Genomic DNA, 22848 nt, shown 5'->3' on the forward strand with positions numbered 1-22848 from the left:
ACTACTAATTTCACTTCTTCTACTTTAACTACGAATACCACTAATACTTCCACTACTACTTCTACTACTAATACTACTACTACTTCCACTACTAATTCTACTACTACTTTCAATTTTCTACTACTTCTACTTTTACTACTTATTTCACTTCTTCTTCTTTAACTACAAATACCACTAATACTTCCACTACTACTTCTACTACTACTACTACTACTACTGCTTCTACTTTTACTACTAATTTCACTTCTTCTACTTTAACTACGAATACCACTAATACTTCCACTACTACTTCTACTACTAATACTACTAATACTACTACTACTTCCACTACTAATTCTACTACTACTTTCAATTTTCTACTACTTCTACTTTTACTACTTATTTCACTTCTTCTTCTTTAACTACACATACCACTAATACTTCCACTACTACTTCTACTACTACTACTACTGCTTCTACTTTTACTACTAATTTCACTTCTTCTACTTTAACTATGAATACCACTAATACTTCCACTACTACTTCTACTACTAATACTACTACTACTTCCACTACTAATTCTACTACTACTATCAATTTTCTACTACTTCTACTTTTACTACTTATTTCACTTCTTCTTCTTTAACTACAAATACCACTAATACTTCCACTACTACTTCTACTACTACTACTACTACTACTGCTTCTACTTTTACTACTAATTTCACTTCTTCTACTTTAACTATGAATACCACTACTACTTCTACTACTAATACTACTACTACTGCTTCTACTTTTACTACTAATTTCACTTCTTCTACTTTAACTACGAATACCACTAAAACTTCCACTACTACTACTACTACTTCTACTTTTACTACTAGTTTCACTTCTTCTACTTTAACTACGAATACCACTAAAACTTCCACTACTACTTCTACTACTACTACTGCTTCTACTTGTACTACTAATTTCACTTCTTCTACTTTAACTACGCATACCACTAAAACTTCCACTACTACTTCTACTACTAATACTACTACTACTTCCACTACTAATTCTACTACTACTTTCAATTTTCTACTACTTCTACTTTTACTACTTATTTCACTTCTTCTTCTTTAACTACAAATACCACTAATACTTCCACTACTACTTCTACTACTACTACTACTACTACTGCTTCTACTTTTACTACTAATTTCACTTCTTCTACTTTAACTACGAATACCACTACTACTTCTACTACTAATACTACTACTACTTCCACTACTACTTCTACTACTAATACTACTTCCACTACTAATTCTACTACTACTTTCAATTTTCTACTACTTCTACTTTTACTACTTATTTCACTTCTTCTTCTTTAACTACGAATACCACTAATACTTCCACTACTACTTCTACTACTAATACTACTACTACTTCCACTACTAATTCTACTACTACTTTCAATTTTCTACTACTTCTACTTTTACTACTTATTTCACTTCTTCTTCTTTAACTACAAATACCACTAAAACTTCCACTACTACTTCTACTACTACTACTGCTTCTACTTGTACTACTAATTTCACTTCTTCTACTTTAACTACGCATACCACTAAAACTTCCACTACTACTTCTACTACTAATACTACTACTACTTCCACTACTAATTCTACTACTACTTTCAATTTTCTACTACTTCTACTTTTACTACTTATTTCACTTCTTCTTCTTTAACTACAAATACCACTAATACTTCCACTACTACTTCTACTACTACTACTACTACTACTGCTTCTACTTTTACTACTAATTTCACTTCTTCTACTTTAACTACGAATACCACTAATACTTCCACTACTACTTCTACTACTAATACTACTACTACTTCCACTACTAATTCTACTACTATTTCAATTTTCTACTACTTCTACTTTTACTACTTATTTCACTTCTTCTTCTTTAACTACGAATACCACTAATACTTCCACTACTACTTCTACTACTACTACTACTACTGCTTCTACTTTTACTACTAATTTCACTTATTCTACTTTAACTACGAATACCACTAATACTTCCACTACTAATACTATAGTATATATATAGTAATAATAAATAATAATAAAATACACGCAAATATAAAGTGTATAAACTGTATATGTGGTGTCGATACTAACCTTCATGAACTATTATTAGTCACTTAATTTAACATTGGATTGTTTCTCCCGAGGCCCTACAGGAAGTGACACGTCGGTGATGACAGGAAGTCAGATTGGTCCCAGCAGTGGAACTACTCACGCCACGTTGCCTCTAATTGACAAACCGACAATTTCCTCTCAGCATCTCATTGTGTGTGTGTGTGTGTGTGTGTGTGTGTGTGTGTGTGTGTGTGTGTGAAGCCCATCATCAATCTCGTAGTGTACCCCCCTCCCCTCGCCCCCCCCCACCTCACAGGAAGTGTGTATTTTGATTTGTTGTCGCCATTAGAAGGAGGCCGGGATGATAATGACGACGACCGAGACGATAACGAAGGTGACGACGGCGATAACGGATCCGGCCCTGACCCCCCCCCCCCTCCCCGGCGCTCAAACGGCGCCCCCTCATCACGCTCGCTCGCCCCCCCCCCCCCACTAAACGACGGAACGTTTAAGGATGACGGTTGTACGAGTTAAACTAGTTACAGCGGCGTGAATGTCAGGACAATGGTGCAGATGAAGGTAAAGTGAAGCTCGTGCACGAGGCGCCGCGCCATTAACGCTCGCCGCCGCCGCCGGGGAAATGTCAACGGCGTGCGTCTGGTGGCGTCGGCGCGGATCTTATGTCCTCCACGACGTGGTCGACTTGCTGCGGAAATACATCCTGACATTTTCTTTTTTTCCCCTGTAATGATTTAACACTGAGCGACCAGGACTGACCTCTTTTTCAGTCGAGTCAGCAAAGACTCTTTAATATGAAAGTAAACCAGTGACATCATAGTATTGAATGATTTAAATTCAAATTGATCGAAACTTGGATTTAATTTGTTGTTTTACAAATGAATATTCATCTATTCTTTAAGGTCAACTAATGTGTTTTTCTGTAGATGAATCCTCGTTTGCTAAAACCACGCCCACTCTGCTGTGATTGGTCGTGCGTCAAAGTTTGTCACCGCTCGGTCGTCAATGCCGGAAGTTTTCCCACCTCCAAGGGACTCGTTGTATAAACAAAGCGGGGCGTGATTACAGCTGGCTGGAGGAGGAGTGAAGCCGCTATTACGCTATAATGGAATCCGCTCTCGTAACCTCTCGTTTGCCGAGATTTCAAGGCAACTTTATAAAGTAACTTCAAAACTTACTGCATCTTGAAATGTTTTATTGATTAATTTTATTCAGTTATTTGTATATTAATTATATTATATAAGGTTGAATTCCTTTTGTTTAACTGAATTAAAAAATTAAAATGTTTAAAAAGCAATGTTGTTGTTTTTTTTTACACAGTTTGATTTTCTAATTCCAATAGTTCAAAAATAAACGTTCAAAATTTAACGTTTTTTTGTATTTGGAGCCTTTTAAATTCATTTTTATTTAGTGGCCCTATTGTACCAACTTTTTAAAATTGAATTTAAATACAAATCAATTAAAACTTTAAATTAGGAAATATTTTCTTGAATAAATGGAATTAAAATATCAAACTGTGTAAATAAATTAATTTAATGACGGTTACATTATTATTTTTTAAGAATATTTAAATGTTTAATCAAATGATTATAAAAACATGAACTATCAATATAAAAAGTTAATTAAAAAAAATACAAATAAATTCAACATTTCCATATAAAAATAATTGATTGATATTTATTAAAAAAACAAAAAACAAAAAACTCAAAACAATTCTTAAAAATCCCCTTTTATGTAGTTTGACAAACAGTCTGTTTTTTAATATACCGTCATATATATGGAATATTGTTTTGTAACACTTACTTATCAATACATTGTTATATGTATAGTATATATAGTTTATTCATTTATTTTTACTGCATCATTACACTTCACTGTACGTCTTCTACTGTATATGTTTTTCCAATTTGTTTTACTTTGAAAGCAAGTATTTATACACGTGTACCAATGTTTTACTATTATTATTATTTTACTTTTCAATCCCTGAAATGAGATATTTCTTCATATTTTAGTTTAATGTTCGAAATCATTCAATATTCGGATGTCACTTATACATTTATAACATAGTTTATAAAGATAAATTAATACATTGCAAAGAAACGTCACTAAATTATGGGATATTTAGCCCAAAAACTTGAGCTAAAGTTTCACCGGAGTGAGATCGGTGGATCGTACCTGTTGTGCGCCGCGTTGGCAGATCCCGGCACGTTGGGGGCGCCGGTATCTTGTATTTTCCGACCTCCCACCACAGGGGGTCCCATCCCGGCCGCCGCCGCCGCCGCCGCCGGCTGCGGCATGCTTGGAGAACACGGCGCCATTGGGGGGTACACCCTGTTGGTGGGGTTGCTCGTCCCCTGGTGCCGCATCCCGGGGCCCTGGCCGTGCATGGGGCTGTTGGCGTTGAGGTTGTTGGTCATTCCGGGCCCGTTATAGTTGCCGTTCCCGCTGTAGTTGGCGGCCCGGGGGTAGTTCCCTGGTGGACAAAAGACCACAAATCAACCCCAAATTTGACACTTGATGGATTATTTAAGGGACTGTCAGAAAGCGGCATCAGGGGAAATAAAAGTACTTGCGTACGGACGCCATAAATCAGTTGTTTTAGAAAGTGTTTAGCAAAGACTCCGAACCTACGACGGCGACAGGAAAATCCATCCATCAAAAATAATATTTCCTTGACAGGTTAGGAATGAAAAACACAAATGGTAAAGTAGAACTTTATTGTATTGAAAAAAATGAACAAAGTGAATAAAGAGAAAGAACAAGATGATACTATTTTCTGTCGGAATTCTTGTTTACTAAAACCGCGTCAAAGTTTGTCACCGCGCGTCATCAATGCCAGAAGTTTTCAACCTCCAAGGGACTCGTTGTATAAACAAAGCGGGGAGTGATTACTGCTGGCTGGAGGAGGAGTGAAGCCGTTATTACGCTATAATGGAATCCGCTCTCGTAACCTCTCGTTTGCTGAGATTTCAGAGCAACTTTATGAAGTAACGTGTTTAGCAAAGACTCCGAACCTACGACGGCGACAGGAAAATCCATCCATCAAAAATAATATTTCCGCGACAGGTTAGGGAATGAAAAACACAAAAGGTAAGGTAGAACTTTATTGTATTGAAAAAAAAATGAACAAAGAGAAATAAAGAGAGAGAACAAGATGATACAATTTAAATCTAAAGATAAAGATAAAGAACATAGATGAAAATATTTTCTGTCGGAATTCTTGTTTACTAAAACCGCGTCAAAGTTTGTCACCGCGCGTCATCAATGCCAGAAGTTATCAACCTCCAACGGACTCGTTGTATAAACAAAGCGGGAGTGATTACTGCTGGCTGGAGGAGGAGTGAAGCCGTTATTACGCTATAATGGAATCCGCTCTCGTAACCTCTCGTTTGCTGAGATTTCAGAGCAACTTTATGAAGTAACGTGTTTAGCAAAGACTCCGAACCTACGACGGCGACAGGAAAATCCATCCATCAAAAATAATATTTCCGCGACAGGTTAGGAATGAAAAACACAAAAGGTAAGGTAGAACTTTATTGTATTGAAAAAAAATTGAACAAAGTGAAATAAAGAGAAAGAACAAGATGATACAATTTAAGTCTAAAGATAAAGATAAAGAACATAGATCAAAATACTTTCTGTCGGAATTCTTGTTTACTAAAACCGCGTCAAAGTTTGTCACCGCGCGTCATCAATGCCAGAAGTTTTCAACCTCCAAGGGACTCGTTGTATAAACAAAGCAGGGAGTGATTACTGCTGGCTGGAGGAGGAGTGAAGCCGTTATTACGCTATAATGGAATCCGCTCTCGTAACCTCTCGTTTGCTGAGATTTCAGAGCAACTTTATGAAGTAACGTGTTTAGCAAAGACTCCGAACCTACGATGGCAACAGGAAAATCCATCCATCAAAAATAATATTTCCGCGACAGGTTAGGGAATGAAAAGAGGGCGTGGTCCAGTGACATTTTTTCAGCAGTTGCCCAGATGTCCCCCCAGGGGGGGTAGGATTCCTGGTGCTCGAGGCTGACTTCTGTGAAACACTGGAGAGACGCTCTAATCTGCTGTAAATGCTTTCCTTGCTGCCCTGAAGTGCCACGTGCCGGAGGTGCCAGAAGCCATCCTTAAGGCTCCCTTAAACCCCGGCTAAAAGCTACACTTTGGTTCCCGTCGAAAAAAAATTATCTCAGGGAGAAAGAAACGCGTCTAAAAAGCCCGGGTTTGTAGGACGGCTTACGAGGAAATACCAACAGATACCAAAATAAACATGTGATCCTCGTGAAGGTTTATCTTTGTTTTAGTGGAAAAACAAACTTGCGACAATATTTGAATAGCATCGGCTAATGTAGCACAAGATTTGTGAAGTATTACCAGAGAAACTGTTTGTGGCGTTTAAAATAATATAAGTACATAATAATAATAACGTAAATAAGTACCGTATTTTCCGGACTATAAGTCACTCCGGAGTACAAGTGGCACCAGCCATAAAATGCATAATAAAGAAGGAAAAAACATAAATAAGTTGCACTGGAGTATATAAGCCGAATTTTATTTGATAAAATCAAACACCAAGAACAGACATGTCATCTTGAAAGACAATTTAAAATAAAAAATAGAATAGAGGCAACAACAGGCTGAATAATTGTACGTTACGCTACATGACACAACTGAGAACCTGGTATGTTAACATAACATATTAAGAGTTATTATAGATAACTATAGCATAACTAGAAAAATGCATTTCCAGAAGAAAATGCAGTGTGAATGCTCAACTTCCTGTGCTGTGGAAGTAGTAGTGGAATTACTATTAAACATAGAAGTAGTAGAAAAGCAAAAGTATTAGTGGAAGTAGTATTAAAAGTGGAATTAGTAGTTAAAGTAGAAGAAGGGAAATGAGTAGTAAAAACAGAAGTAGTAGAAAAATAAAAGTAGTAGCAGAATTATTAGTAAAGTAGAAGTAGTAGTAGTAGTAGTAGAAGAAGTTGTGGAAGTAGTAGTTAAAGTAGAAGATGTTGAATTAGCAGTAAAAGAAGAAGTAGTAGTAATATTAGTAGTATTAGTAGTAGTAGAAGTAGTAGGTAAAAGTGGAAGGAGTTAAAGATTTTCCCCATTGAAATGAATGGGATAGAAAAAGAGAAATAAAAGAAAGGGTGGAAGAGATAAAAGAAAGCTAGAACATAGCCAGCATTTTGGAAACAAGCTGAATTGATAAAAGTTGGAACGGTTCAGATCGGATAAAATTTGTGGTAGGAGATGCGGAATAAAGTTTAGGTCACAAGAATACAGGATCTCAATTGTGTGAATGCTTCCCAGCATTCACACAAATAACATGCTAAGAAGTTTACCATCCGTGTAACTCCAAAGAACTCAAATCCAATGAAATCTTCATCCTTCGTGTCACTTTTAAAACAACTCCGCTAACTCCGGAGGTAGAAGATGCGGCGCTTCCTCTTCTACGTCGAAATGATCAACACAGGCCTAGAGCGCCCTCTTGTGGTTTATGTGAAAATAGCATGTGAAATGATATACCGGTAATAATGTGTTAATAATTTCACGAATAAGTCGCTCCGGAGTACAAGTCGCTCCAGCCATAAAATGCATAATAAAGAAGGAAAAAAACCATATATAAGTCGCACTGGAGTAGAAGTCGCAATTTTGGGGGAAATTTATTTGATAAAATCCAACACCAAGAACAGACATGTCATCTTGAAAGGCAATTTAAAATAAAAATAGAATAGAGGCAACAACAGGCTGAATAATTGTACGGTATGTTTACGTTACACGACTGAGAACCTGGTATGTTAACATAACATATTAAGAGTTATTATAGATAACTATAGCATAACTAGAAAAAGGCATTTCCAGAAGAAAATGCAGTGTGAATGCTCAACTTCCTGTGCTGTGGAAGTAGTAGTGGAATTACTATTAAACATAGAAGTAGTAGAAAAGCAAAAGTAGTAGTGGAAGTAGTATTAAAAGTGGAATTAGTAGTTAAAGTAGAAGAAGGGAAATGAGTAGTAAAAACAGAAGTAGTAGAAAAATAAAAGTAGTAGCAGAATTATTAGTAAAGTAGAAGTAGTAGTAGTAGTAGTAGAAGAAGTTGTGGAAGTAGTAGTTAAAGTAGAAGATGTGGAATTAGCAGTAAAAGAAGAAGTAGTAGTAGTATTAGTAGTATTATTAGTAGTAGAAATAGTAGGTAAAAGTGGAAGGAGTTAAAGATTTTCCCCATTGAAATGAATGGGATAGAAAAAGAGAAATAAAAGAAAGGGTGGAAGAGATAAAAGAAAGCTAGAAAATAGCCAGCATTTCGGAAACAAGCTGAATTGATAAAAGTTGGAACGGTTCAGATCGGATAAAATTTGTGGTAGGAGATGCGGAATAAAGTTTAGGTCACAAGAATACAGGATCTCAATTGTGTGAATGCTTCCCAGCATTCACACAAATAACATGCTAAGAAGTTTACCATCCATGTAACTCCAAAGAACTCAAATCCAATGAAATCTTCATCCTTCGGTGTCCGCTAACTCCGGAGGTAGAAGATGCGGCGCTTCCTCTTCTACGTCGAAATGATCAACACAGGCCTAGAGCGCCCTCTTGTGGTTTAAAGTGAAAACAACATGTGAAATGATATACCGGTAATAATGTGTTAATAAGTCGCACCCCCAGCAAAACTATGAAAAAAAATAGAAAATACAGTAGGTTCTATTGTGGAAGGTGTTACTTATTTAGATTCCATTACTCGGTGCTTTTAGTCGAGGTCTTCGCTGCTTAATCCCAGCTGGAAAAAAAGGGGGATCAGTCCCTGAAAAACCTGGAGGCAGAAGAAGATGAACAAAATGACTCCAAACATGGAAATGGGAAGCTTCAGTGAAGACACGAGTCCGACAGAGGGTGCGAGACAAGTGTGACCAGAGGAAAAAAAAAAGAGGGCCTTCTGTCCTTCTAAACCCCAAGATAGGATTTATATTGAATCGAAATATATATATATATATATATATATATATATAAAAGTCTTCTTTCCCAGAAAAGCCAGCAGCTCTGGTTGAGCTGGTCCAGAAATGGTGATGAAATCTACAGCTGGAGATGAGGAAAGAGGATTATATCTTGGGAGGCTTTGTGAGCCGAGCACGGCTTGACACCTGTCAAGGGTTTTGGGGGCTATTATGGGGGGAAGCGTTCAGGGGAGAAAAAAGGGATGCTTTAAAAAACACAAGAACAAAAAGAAGCATTTGTCCGGTGGTGTGAGCAAATACACAGAACGCCAGATACTGCCTTTTCCATTTCCTTTTGTTCCCTTATCTTTTTTTTTTAAGAGATCGCTGAGGTAAATATAGAGCGAAGGGCTGAACACGTATGACATGGAATGCAAGGTGTGTTCACAAACAAAAACAAGGGGGCGCCCCAATTGTTTTTTAGGTAACACAATGACTTGCGATCGACTCTTAATAAGTAGGTGGATCTCATGTAGTTCAGGTCCAAAGTCAAGATGGCGGATTAGGAAAGAAAGAATCCTAGCACTGGTTGTTTAGCAACGACACAACTTGAACCCGATTCCAAATTGAACCAAATACCGATTAGACAACATACTTCCTGTAGAGTTTCTGCCAGCTACGCAATTTCTAGAGTCCAGCACCGAAAACAAATGTGTTTGTGGTATCCCTTGTGTTGTCTCTAGGTATAGGTGACCCGGTGCCCCGGAAACAAATGTGCTAGTGGTATCCCCTGTATGTTGTCTCTGGGTCTAGGTTACTGGAGAACCCCGGAAACAAATGTGTTTATGGTATCCCTTGTTTTGTCTCTGGGTCTAGGTGACCTGTTGCTCAGGAAAAAAAAAGTGCTTTTAGTACCCCTTGTGTTGTCTCTGGGTCTAGGTGACTCGTTGCCCTGGAAACAAATGTGTTTGTGGTATCCCTTGTGTTGTCTCTGGGTCTAGGTGACCTGTTGCTCAGGAAACAAATGTGCTTTTAGTACCCCTTGTGTTGTCTCTGGGTCTAGGTGACTCGTTGCCCTGGAAACAAATGTGTTTGTGGTATCCCTTGTGTTGTCTCTGGGTCTAGGTGACCAGTTGCTCCGGAAACAAATGTTTTTGTGGTATCCCTTGTGTTGTCTCTGGGTCTAGGTGACCCGTTGCCCCGGAAACGTATGTGCTTTTAGTATCCCTTGTGTTGCCTCTGGGTCTAGGTGACCCCCCCGGAAACAATTTTTTTTGTGGTATCCCTTGTGTTGTCTTTGGGTCTAGGATACCCTTTGCCCCAGGAAACAAATGTGCTTTTAGTATCCCTTGTGTTGTCTCTGGGTCTAGGTGACCCCCCCGGGAACAAATTTGTTTGTGGTATCCCTTGTGTTGTCTTTGGGTCTAGGATACCCTTTGCCCCAGGAAACAAATGGGCTTTTAGTATCCCTTGTGTTGTCTCTGGGTCAAGGTGAACGACCTCCACCACTGCATATTTATTTATGGAAGCCAGGGAAGTCGTTCACCTTGACCCAGAGAGACAACACAAGGGATACTGAAAGCACATTTGTTTCCGTTGCAACGGGTCACCTAGACTCAGAGACTCAACACAAGGGATAAATCCTTCCCGTCAGAAGTGATGTCATCGGCGACTAAAGTTTTAAGTGAGATCCTAATTAATTCAGTGACTGATAAACAAACACCTGCGTTCGCTTCTCTTCCACTCCAGCTAATCTGGAAACCAATCCGGGAAGGACGAGAGGAAGACGGTACGGAATACATTATCGTCCTTCTGTCCTTGCGCCTCACTCCCCCCCGCCTGCATCTCGGGCACCGGGTGCCTTTGGGGGTCTCAGTGGTATTTATAGCATGATGGAGGGGAGGAGAAGAATGAGGGGAGCTCATGGCGCTTCTTTTACAATTACATGGAAATTCCCAGCATGGTCACGCATTTGGTGGACGCCGAACTCCGCGCCGGGGCCTAATCCTCGCGGCCCCCGGGGGACCGGAGTGTGAGCGAGCAGATTACAGTCTGTTGCTCCCTCAGCAGACTTCAAGTACCGGGTCGGGGTGACGCTCGCCAGGCTGGTATCGGATAATAGTGAACCCCTGTGATCCGGGTTTCATCAGTGGTCGGGATGAAGATTACGTTTGTGATCAGAAGAGAACTTTGAGAGCAACAAGGTTCTACGTGGAAACGGGTTTCACGGATTTTAACCTTAGTGAAGATTATAGAGAGAAGATTTTAATCAGTCAAACTTTTAAAATTGGCCAAAAATCGACGTGTCCGAAAATGGAAAAAAATGTCGGAATACTTAAGTATGATATCGGACGGACCATGTGAGCGCAAAAAAATGTTGCCCAAATGTGTAAAATGTTGTTTTTTGAAGGCACGAAAAAAGGTATAAATCGATCGATTTTAATCACTCAAACTTTAAAAAATAGACGTGTCCGAAAAATGGAAAAAAAATGTCGGAATACTTAAGTACGATATCAGACGGACCATGTGAGCGCAAAAAATTGTTGCCCAAATGTGTAAAATGTTGTATTTGAAGGCTCGAAAAAAGGTATAAATCGAGCGATTTTAATCACTCAAACTTTACAAAATGCCCAAAATCGACGTGTCCGGAAATGGAAAAAAATGTCGGAATACTTAAGTATGATATCGGACTGACCATGTGATCGCAAAAAAAATTGTTGCCCAAATGTGTAAAATGTTGTTTTTTGAAGGCTCTAAAAAAGGTATATTTCGACCGATTTTAATCACTCAAACTTTTAAAAATCGACGTGTCCGAAAATGGAAAAATGTCGGAATACTTAAGTATGATATCGGACGGACCATGTGATCGCAAAAAAAATTGTTGCCCAAATGTGTAAAATGTTGTTTTTTGAAGGCTTGAAAAAAGGTATAATTCGACCGATTTCAATCACTCAAACTTTAAAAAATGCCCAAAAATCAACGTGTCCGAAAATGGAAAAAAATGTCGGAAAACTTAAGTATGATATCAGACGCACCATGTGAGCACAAACAATTGTTGCTAAAATGTGTAAATTGTTGTTTTTTGAAGGTTCGAAAAAAGGTATAATTCGACCAATTTTAATCACTCAAACTTTACAAAACGGCCAAAAATCGACATGTCCGAAAATGGAAAAAAATGTCGGAATACTTAAGTATGATATCAGACGGACCATGTGAGCGCAAAAAATTGTTGCCCAAATGTGTAAAATGTTGTTTTTTGAAGGCTAGAAAAAAGGTATAATTCGACCGATTTTAATCACTCAAAATTTTAAAAATGCCCAAAAATAAACGTGTCCGAAAATCGAAAACAATGTCGGAAAACTTAAGTATGATATCGGACGGACCATGTGAGCGCAAAAAATTGTTGACCAAATGTGTAAAATGTTGTTTTTTGAAGGCTCGAAAAAAGGTAGAATTCGACCGATTTTAATCACTCAAACTTTAAAAAATGGCCAAAAATCGACATGTCAGAAAATGGAAAAAAATGTCGGAAATACTTAAGTATGATATCAGACGGACCATGTGAGCGCAAAGAAATGTTGCCCAAATGTGTAAAATGTTGTTTTTTGAAGCCTCGAAAAATGGTATAATTCGACCGATTTTAATCACTCAAACTTTAAAAAATCGAAGTGTCCGAAAATGGAAAAAAATGTCGGAAAACTTAAGTATGATATCGGACGGACCATGTGAACGCAAAAAATTGTTGACCAAATGTGTAAAATGTTGTTTTTTGAAGGCTCGAAAAAAGGTAGAATTCGACCGATTTTAATCACTCAAACTTTAAAAAATGGCCAAAAATCGACATGTCCGAAAATGGAAAAAAATGTCGGAAATACTTAAGTATGATATCAGACTGACCATGTGAGCGCAAAAGAATGTTGCCCAAATGTGTAAAATGTTGTTTTTTGAAAAAAAAAAATTGAAAATGCCTAAAAATCGACAATGGAAAATATTATGGTAATATCGTCGAGAATACCTCCCTCACAATGTGTAGCTCTTGGTTCTTGTGGGTCTACAGCTGGAGGATCAGATCGGATCCGCGCTATATATGATGTCTTCCGTGTTAACACTGCCGACCACAGGTATGTCTCGGTGGGTTGATCGTATTTCTTTCACTCGTCTCCTCCGAGCCCGAGGCTTCCACATCCGCAACAAGCCACCTCAGCACCTTCCCTGGCAGGGTGTCAGGGCAGAAGTGGAACTAGATAAAAGCCTTGAGGCTTTCAAGCTCCACACACTTGTCAATTTTCATCAAAAAAAAAAAGAAGAAGAAGAAGAAAATCTGTTCTGCCCTTGCAGGCTCCGGCTCCGAGTCACGCAATTGGTTTTCCTCTGTTTTCTTTTTTTGTTTTTTGTTTTCCGGCTGAACGGCAGCACGGTTCTGTCAGGTTACCTTGTGCTGTCAAAAACATGGTCATTACCAGTGGAGTGTCTGAACCCCGGAGGAAGTTTTCTAGTGAAGTGACGGATGACGGATGAGTGAGACTGACTGTTCATGTCATCATGGGATTCATAGTAACACTAACTAACTTAACAGAGAGGATTTTTAGACTATTGTAACAGTTTATTTTGGTGTCTAAACAAGAAGGATCTGTCTCCACTGCGGTTGATACAAAACTCTGCAGCGAGAATTCTAACCCGCTCTAGTAGAAGAACTCACATTTCCCTGATCCTTAAAACTCTTCACTGGCTGCCAGTTTCTTTCAGGGTCAATTTTAAAATTCTGGGTATTAAAATTTGAAGAGGTTAACCATATATTAACAAAACCGTTCTACATAATAGTCATGACATTTTCTTTTTTTTATATTTTCGTTATGTAGGTAGTTTTGGGTGGTTTAAGTCAAATCTGCAAAGTTATTAGTAAAATTGACATCACAATTCCTTTTGTGAACAAAAGCCAAAACTATATACTTATAATACTTTTACGACCACAGCTATATACAGGTGGAATAGGTTTATTTATTTGCTGAACATATTTTTGTTAAAAACATGCTATAAGTGGAGAATGATGTTATTTTATTAGAGATAAATTCCATATCCTGGTATTTATCATTCATAACATAGTGAGGCTTCTAAACTGAGATATAAATATATGTTTTTTAAGTTGGTGTGGCTGGATTTGAAACTATTCCTGAACTAAAACTTGTATTTCTTCAGGTAATATGCATTTACTAACTCCTGCCACCGGTGACAAGTTTGTTAATAAAAGGTTAATGATGAACCATTATCGCTCCCAAATAAGACAACGTGTCGGATTTAAAACCGTCAACGTTGATACGCGTTACATCGCAAAACATTACATTTTAATGGCCAGATTTAGAATAACCAGCAAAAAAAAAAAAAAACTCTGAATTTCTGGAAGCTTAAGTGCAGTTTTGTGTCGGCTAATGGCTAATTTGAGCGCGAGTTGCCGAGAGAAAACGGAGGCAGATGGAGCCGCCGTCGAAAACGATCACCAGCAGCTGTCGGCCAGGTCGAACCGACGTAACAAGGTCTGGCAACGTTCTGCGAACTAAACAAATTCATTGATTATAATGTGATGTTGGTCAGTTTCGGGAATCTGTTTGTAAACGACCGGCGTTAGAGGCGACGTCTACCCGAGCAGGAAACAAGTCGAGCCGGTGTTAATTAAAATCTTTTTTTTTTTTTTTCATCGCGGCGATAATAGCAGTCGTTACATTCAGCCGAGCGAGTTCTAAAGTGAGAGCTCCGACAACTTTCCATGGGTTATGAAAGGAACTAACTAACTTGACAGAGAGGGTTTTTGGTTGTTTTTTTTCCGTTTGTAAGTAAGTAAGTAAGTAATTTTTATTTATATAGCGCTTTTCCAGACCAGGGTCACAAAGCGCTATAAATAAGTAGATTCTGATCCACAGACCTCAGAGCCCGAGCTGGGGTGTAAGGCTGGATCAGATCAGTGATGTAAGGAGGAGCCTGTTTGTGTCTCTCGTTTAGACTATTGTAACCGTTTATTTTGGTGTATTAACAAGAAGGATCTGTCTCGACTGCGGTTGATACAAAACTCTGCAGCAAGAATTCTGACCCGCTCTAGTAGAAGAACTCACATTTCCTCGATTCTTAAAACTCTTTACTGGCTGCCAGTTTCTTTCAGGATTTTTTCAATTTTAAAATTCTGGTTCTTACTTTCAAAATGTAATGGTTAACCATATATTAACAAAAACCGAGCCGGTGTCAATTAAAATCGTTTTTTTTTCTCCATCCAACGATAATAGCAGTCGTTACATTCAGCCGAGCGAGTTCTAAAGTGTGAGCTAAGACAACTTTCACATGGGTTATGAAAGGAACTAACTAACTTAACAGAGAGGACTTTTTGGTTGTTTTTTTTGCGTTTGTTTCTTCTCGTTTAGACTATTATAACAGTTTATTTTCATGTCTTAACAAGAAGGATCTGTCTCGCCTGCAGTTGATACAAAACTCTGCAGCAAGAATTCTGACCCACTCTAGTAGAAGAACTCACATTTCTCCGATCCTTAAAACTCTTTACCGGCTGCCAGTTTCTTTCAGGATTTTTTCAATTTTAAAATTCTGGTTATTACCTTCAAAATGTAATGGTTAACCATATATTAACAAAACCGAGCCGGCGTTAATTAAAATCGTAACATTCAGCCGAGAGAGTTCTAAAGTGTGAGCTCCGACAACTTTCACATGGGTTATGAAAAGGAACAAAAAAAAAAACTTGAATCCTGCAACTAAATACGAGTATATTTGTGATGCAAACACACGGAGACCGAGTTGCTCTTTCTGCTTCTGATAGGAACATCTCATCTGTCATCGCGCTGAGATTTCACGCTCGTCTTCCTCCGCAAGCTTCAAGCGAAGCTCGTCTTTCCCGCTCGTCTGTCTCGTTGCCTTCAACCCTCTCTCTGCTTTTTCTGGGCTGTCAGCCCGGGCAGAGTCACATTAAGAGATTAGAGTGGGTGGAGAAGAGAGTCCAAATAGCAGATGCATTAAGGCAATTAATGAATGTGAGGGGAAAAGCGGGAATTTTCGATGGAAAGGCGCAAACACTGGCGTTCATCAAGGTGACACAATGGAACGGTTGATTTGGTAAAAAAAAAAGAAAAAAGTAGAAACTTTGTTTGGAGGTTGTTTCGTTAAACTTTAAGTGGTGCATGAATGAGCCAAAATCAATTAAAGATTTTTGAGTGGGCAGGATTGTCACTTGCCAAGATTTTGAAAAAGTAAGATGTTTCGGAACAGAAGCTATCACTTAAAAAAGTGTAGTGTTAACATATATCAATCAATACGATTTATACCGATACTTTAGTAACAAGGATATATTTGTAGTATTGTCGAGTACTTGACTCTGGTGTTTTACAGACCACATGACTCTTGACGAGAACGTAACTGCTTTCATCTGCTTTCAATGTCAAAACATCAGCTTTAAAAGCTGCAGGAGTCGACTGTATCCTCTCGTCCTCAGTCATCAGAGGATTTCAATGTTCCCTTGGCTGCTGAGGACGTAATAACTGCTGCCATCTAGCGGCCGGAAGTTCAATCCAAGAATGAACACGGATTGAATATTTGCATTTTAATTTAAAATAAAAAAATAGGATACATTACTATACTGTAGTAACAAGGAGATATTTGTAGTATTGTCGAGTACTTGACTCTGGTGTTGCAAACTTTACAGACCACATGATTCCTGAGAAAGTCGTAACTACTTTCATCTGCTTTCAATGTCAAAACATCAGCTTTAAAAGCTGCAGGAGTCGACTGTATCCTCTTGTCCTCAGTCATCACAGGATTTCAATGTTCCCTTGGCTGCTGAGGACGTAATAACTGCTGCCATCTAGCGGTCGGAAGTTCAATCGCAATCCAAGAATGAACACGGATTGAATATTTGCATTTTAATTTTAAATTAAAAAAATAGGATATATTGCAATACCGTAGTAGCAAGGATATATTTGTAGTATTGTCGAGTACTTGACTCTGGTGTTGAATAATTTAAAGGCCACATGACGCTCGACAAAGTCATAACCGCTTTCATCGTCAAAACATCAGCTTTAAACGCTGGTGGAGTCGATTGTATCCTCTCGTCCTCAGTCATCACAGGATTTCAATGTTTCCCTGGCTGCTAAGGACGTAATAATTGCTGCCATCTAGCGGCCGGAAGTTCAATCGCAACCCGAAAATGAACACGGCTTGAGTATTTACATGTTAATTGGAATCAGAAGATTCTTGCCATACGATAAGATAGAGGAGCAAAAATAGGATACATTACTATACTGTAGTAAGAAGGATATATTTGTAGTATTGTCGAGTACTTGGCTCTGGTGTTACGGAATTTACAGACCACATGACTCCTGAGAAAGTCGTAACTACTTTCATCTGCTTTTAAATGTCAAAACATCAGCTTTAAAAGCTGCTGGAGTCGACTGTATCCTCTTGTCCTCAGTCATCACAGGATTTCAATGTTCCCCTGGCTGCTGAGATCCAGCGTCCGGATGTTCAATCTCAACCCAAAAATGAACATGGTATGAATATTTGCAAGTTAATTGTAAATAAAATAAGGAATTATCTAATTTGACACACACTTTAATGAACTAACAACCATAAATAAACAATGATAACTTAAAATAATATAATGATTTTCCAACACCCCTAGTCCATAGTCACACCATCAAAATAAAACCTTACAATCATTTTAGTTAGAAAAGTGGTAAAAACTTAAGAGTCAAAGCCAAATATATATAAAAAAAACCTTCCTTGTTATTCAGTGTCGGATAAAAACCTCCCGTCATAATCTAGTCTGGACCTTCCTCTCGAGGCGGGCCAAGAGATCGGTCTACGGTTCAAGTGCCTCATGAATATTGCAAGAGTCTCGGCCTCAGAAAGCTTGATGTTAATACCGGCAGCTCACAGGACGATAAGGGAGATCTGCATCTCTCTTTGTGGGTATTTGGAGGAGAAATAACACGGAACGAAAATCCTCATTAACAGAATCCCTTTCAAAGCGAAGGCACCGAAGTCAAGGCCCAAAGTGAGGGCGAAACAGAGGCCGTTGTTGCCGGAGAAGAAGACAAATGTGGCTCCGACATCTGAGCGTGAACTCTACCGTGGCCTTCGTTCGGAATGTGTTACACAAATGTGTTCACCATGACAAGGCCAGCCTGAGAACAAACCTGATGCAGCCACATGGAGCTGCTTCTTTTATCACAGGGATCATGAATCAAATCTCAAACAGAGCCAAAGAAAAATGTTTTTCAACCGGTACCGCATTTGTTACAGAGCAGCCGATCAACTGGATCATTTCTGCTCTATTGATTATCAGATAGACTTTATTGATCCCTCTGGAGATCTCCTTCGGAAAATTGTGTTTCCAGTTCACAGCAGTAGATGGTTTCATTAAAAACAACAACAACAAAAAGTGCAAATATAAATAGATCAAAGAAAATGATACAAAGATTAACATAGAATAACATCATCCTTTCACTCAACTCCTGCCCCGGAACTCAGGTTATAAAGTCTAATAGCATGAGGAATGAAAGAGTCCCTGAGTCTATTAGTGTTGCATGAATGAGTTTAAGTCTAAATATGGTGTTTTCTTTGAAGTAACATAAGCCTTTGACTCTTGAAGCGTCAAAACGCTTGTTTAAATCAAGTTTACTCAAAAAAATAAACATGTAAATCAATCGTATAGAGTTTAATTTTCACTGTTTTTATCCGATGGTCATTTCGTGAATAAAACGCTGACATTTGGGGTGCAAAAAAAAGAGTTGGGGTCCCCCTGATTTAATTGTCAAACACTACCGTATAAAAAAACAGTTCATTGTCTCCTACCTTGGTGTCCGTACTGAGATCCTTGTGACCCGTATTGACCCGAACTGCCGCTTTGAGAGTACGGACCCATCCCTGGATACACTGGACCAGCCGGGGATGGATGAGGTGAGACGGAGGGTCCGGATGGAGGAGGCGGGAACTGTGAGGCGGTGGGATTCCTCTGAATGGCAGGCATGAATCCTGCGATAAAAACAATGAAAACGTTTATTTATGGACATCTTATACGCCAACGATCCTTATGAGAGGTTTACTTTTCTTGTCATTTTTGAAGCAAAAGCTTCATCATCGTGCTGTGATAAGCACCAAAATATTACTTAAAATATCGTTGAAAACTACATTTCTTGACAAACTACATTTTACTGATGGAAGGCCCCTAAGTCGGCATTAGAATTAACCTACATGGCCCCTGGAGCTAGTTTAGTTTGAGGTTAAATTTGATTGTCCACCTCTATTTTCTTCACTCATGCCATCATTCGTCCATCAGGGTTCTCAAACTATTGCCACGGGGACCATTTGTGGCCCATGAGAGTAAATTCTGTGGCCCCTTCATTTGATGTCTCACCAAAAAAAAAGGGACTCCATCTTTAGTCAGTAGTAAAATCTTGAAGTCTTCCTCTACAAGATGCAGTAAGTCCCTCATCAGGACTATGTTTTGAAATTATTACTTTATAAAGTTCTCCCCCGATTGAATTCTCAGCGAACAAGAGGTTACGAGAGTCCATTATGACGTATACATGGCTTCACTCCTCCTCCAGCCACCTGTAATCACGCCCCGCTTTGTTTATCCAAGTCCCTTGGAGGTGGAGACTTCCGGGAATTGATGGCGCGCGGTGACAAACCTTGACGTTTGACCAATCACAGCAGAGTGGGCGTGGTTATTATAAATTAGATTTAATCTCCAGAAATCTCCCAAATTCACAGTGAAAATACAAAAAAAACTAAAAAACAAACAAGTATAACTCAAAGACATACAGAAAGAACTTCTCAAAAGACCCCACAGTCGCCACATTGAGACCCCTTATCTAAAACATACTTATCTTTACAAATCCATTTCACTAACAATGGAACAAAACAGACATGAATCGATAGAAATCTCTTAATACAACAAAGATTAAACAAACAATAAAAGTGCTTCACGACTCGAGTGAACTGCTAACTTATCCAAGTCAATTCCATCAATAAATGTGTGGAAGCCTCTCGGGGGCCCGGGGTCTCCTCCAACCATAGTAATTGACATTTGGAGGGAAATCCTCGTCTGAGCTTTTACTCTTTTAAAGTTATCCAGTCGAGGTTTTTTAAAAAAAAACACACAAAAAAAAAAGGTCTCTGGATATTCCAGAGACGTGTAAAGGTCGCCTGAACGGCCGTCTGAGAAAAGACGGGGGTCGGCGGACGGACTTGGGGAGCGTTGCAGATTAGTCGTAAATGGATTCGCTCGCCCGTAAACTTTGACAACCATCGAGTGGCTTCTCTGAATGGGAGTAAAGTGGGAGATGAAACTGTGTGTTTTTGCTGCGAGTGAGGTGCTCACAGTGTGTGGTGAAGTTTGTGAAGAAGACAGAGAGAGAGAGAGAGAGAGAGAAAAAGAGAGAGAGAGAGAGAGAACTTGTGTGGGATGAAAGGAGCGATTGGGGCCTGAAAGTGCTTAGGCTGCGAGTGCTGGGTTTAAGGAGCGAGGACATTATTGTAATGTTTTGCTTCCATTAGAGTGAGGGGATTCTGGGAGGAAAAAAAAAAGAAAAAAAAAGAAAGTCTGCGCGTAATACCGCACTTTAAATTGCCTGGAAAATGGATGGGGAGAGGAACAATGTGCCGACAGTGCTAAAAGCAAATAACACATTCAAGGATTTCTCTCTCTTCTCCACCCCCCCCCCCCCCACACACACACACTGCCTTTTTCTGGCAAATGAAGCTCTCAGTCGGACAACAAAAAACAACAACACTCACACAATGAACCACGTGACAGAAAGTGTGTTAACGTAGGAAACGAGAGGGTTGGTGGTGGTGGTGGTGGGTCGGGGGGGGGCATTTAGTGGATTTATGCAAACGAAGGGAGGAGAGTGGCTCTTAGAGCGAAAGGCACTCGAGTAAAGTGGGGCTTGTGCATCTGGGGAGGGCAGAGGGCTTAATCCTTGACAGGAAAATGTCAGAAACAACAGACATCCCTGTGTGTGTTTTTTTTTTTTTTCCAGAGGTCCAGGGCTGAGCTCGGGGGTATTAGCGAGCGGAATTAAATCTCCTGCTTGATTTCAGCAGGTGGGGACGTAACCTTTTTCACGGAAAGGCGCTCGGACCACTTCGTCTGCCTGACCTGGACGCTCTTTTACTGAAATACATTATTTTACACGACCTGCACTGAGAAAAGATTAACTTGTGTAGGTGTTTTTAGCTTTTAGCGTTTGTCTTATAAAATGTTGGTCAATTGCAATTTGTTTGTTTTTGAGCATAATCTTTTGTGTTTGCAATATATTTATGTTGCAACAGTTGTGTTGCACTTAATTTGCATTTGCAGTTTTCCCTCGTTTAATATGTTAAGTTCCAGGACCGTCAGTGAAGATCTTAGCGACATAGCAGTAGCTCGTAACTAACAAACATTTTAAACCCGCTGTAATTATAACACTTGAAAAAATCATTAAATTCTGCATTAAAGACGATTGAACTTTACTTGTAAGAATCATTCCGGCCCGGACAACTGTTTCGGTCCTGCGTGATGACATCACATACCAATGGTTGCCTGCAGTTGATACAAAACTCTGAGCCGCTCTAGTAGAAGAACTCACATTTCCCCCGATCATTAAAACTCTTCACTGGCTGCCAGTTTCTTTCAGGATCAATTTTAAAATTCTCGTTCTTACTTTCAGATCTATTCATGGTCAGACTCCTCCTTCCATCAGTGATCTGATCCAGACTTACACCCCAGCTCGGGCTCTGAGGTCTGTGGATCAGAATCTACTGATGGTTCCTGAACATGCTTCTGGACCAGAGGAGAGAAATCCTTCCTGTTGCTTCTTTTCCCTGATTTTCTAGAACTCTCTAGACTGTTTGTCTTATGTGTCCTGGCCTTTTAAAGTATATATTTAAACTGTTTATTGTTTTTGATTGTTAAAGCGCTTTGTGACCCTGGTCTAGAAAGGTGCTTTACAAATAACCATTACTTACTTACTTACTTACTTACTTACCAATGTCTTTTTAAAAGCAATTTTATGAGTGAACAGAACTTTAACTGATCGACTCTTTCTAACACAAAAAAACATTCTTATATAAATAAATAGACAAAAAAAAAACGTGTAACTGTACGATATGACTGACGGCTGTTTTAATTATAGAACTATTGAAATGTATTGGTTACTCATAAGTTCAAAAAGTGTCACGGGACACGGTTCAGCCAATCAGCGTCGCTGTCACATGTTTATTGTGTGGTACCAAATGTCCTTCAACTGCTCAGTTAAAGTTTCATTCACTCATTAAAAAAAAGCTTTTAATAAGACGTTAGCGTTAGCGGCTGAAACAGTACGCCGGACCAAAATGGTACTGAAACGGGCTCTGTTTCATGGGGTGCTGCATCAAGGGGTGCAACTTCAGTGTTACCCAAATAGAGCCAATGGTATCCACGGTAATACACGCCGTTCCATGAGCCAATCAACGCCCAGCATACATAACTTATTAACCTGAGTAGCCCACATTCGTCCGTTAGCCATTAGCTGTGTTATATGTTTGTGGCGCATCCCGTAATCCCGCGATACAGCGGAACATCCGCAAAATTCCAAGAGACAATCCCCCCAAATATTTGCAATATAACACTGTATTTGTGTCGCTTCACATTTGTTGTTGTGTTTACCTTGTGGCTCAATTGCATTTCCACTGTGTTGTCAAGTTAAGGCTGCGCCTTAAAACTCCCACTAGCACTTGTTCTTCGCCCTCCCCCCTCAGTTGTGTGCGTCCCCCAGA

The 22848-nt window shown here is 39.2% G+C and overlaps 1 protein-coding gene across 3 annotated transcripts in view; it reads right to left on the reverse strand.

Annotated features, from left to right (window-relative positions):
* Positions 1 to 22848, reverse strand: part of arid1b (AT-rich interaction domain 1B) — a 269267-nt gene that overhangs the window by 40553 nt on the left and 205866 nt on the right. For all 3 annotated transcript variants that reach the window (XM_087780581.1, XM_087780582.1, XM_087780580.1), the window contains exons 7-8: positions 18901 to 19080; positions 4305 to 4602 (exon numbers count right to left, since the gene is read on the reverse strand). In XM_087780581.1, the coding sequence (XP_087636707.1) occupies positions 4305 to 4602; positions 18901 to 19080 (478 nt within the window). The remainder of the gene's footprint in view (positions 1 to 4304; positions 4603 to 18900; positions 19081 to 22848) is intronic.

This window comes from Callionymus lyra, chromosome 18, assembly GCF_982586985.1.
Source record: "Callionymus lyra chromosome 18, fCalLyr1.hap1.1, whole genome shotgun sequence".
NCBI classification, from domain to species: domain Eukaryota; kingdom Metazoa; phylum Chordata; class Actinopteri; order Syngnathiformes; family Callionymidae; genus Callionymus; species Callionymus lyra.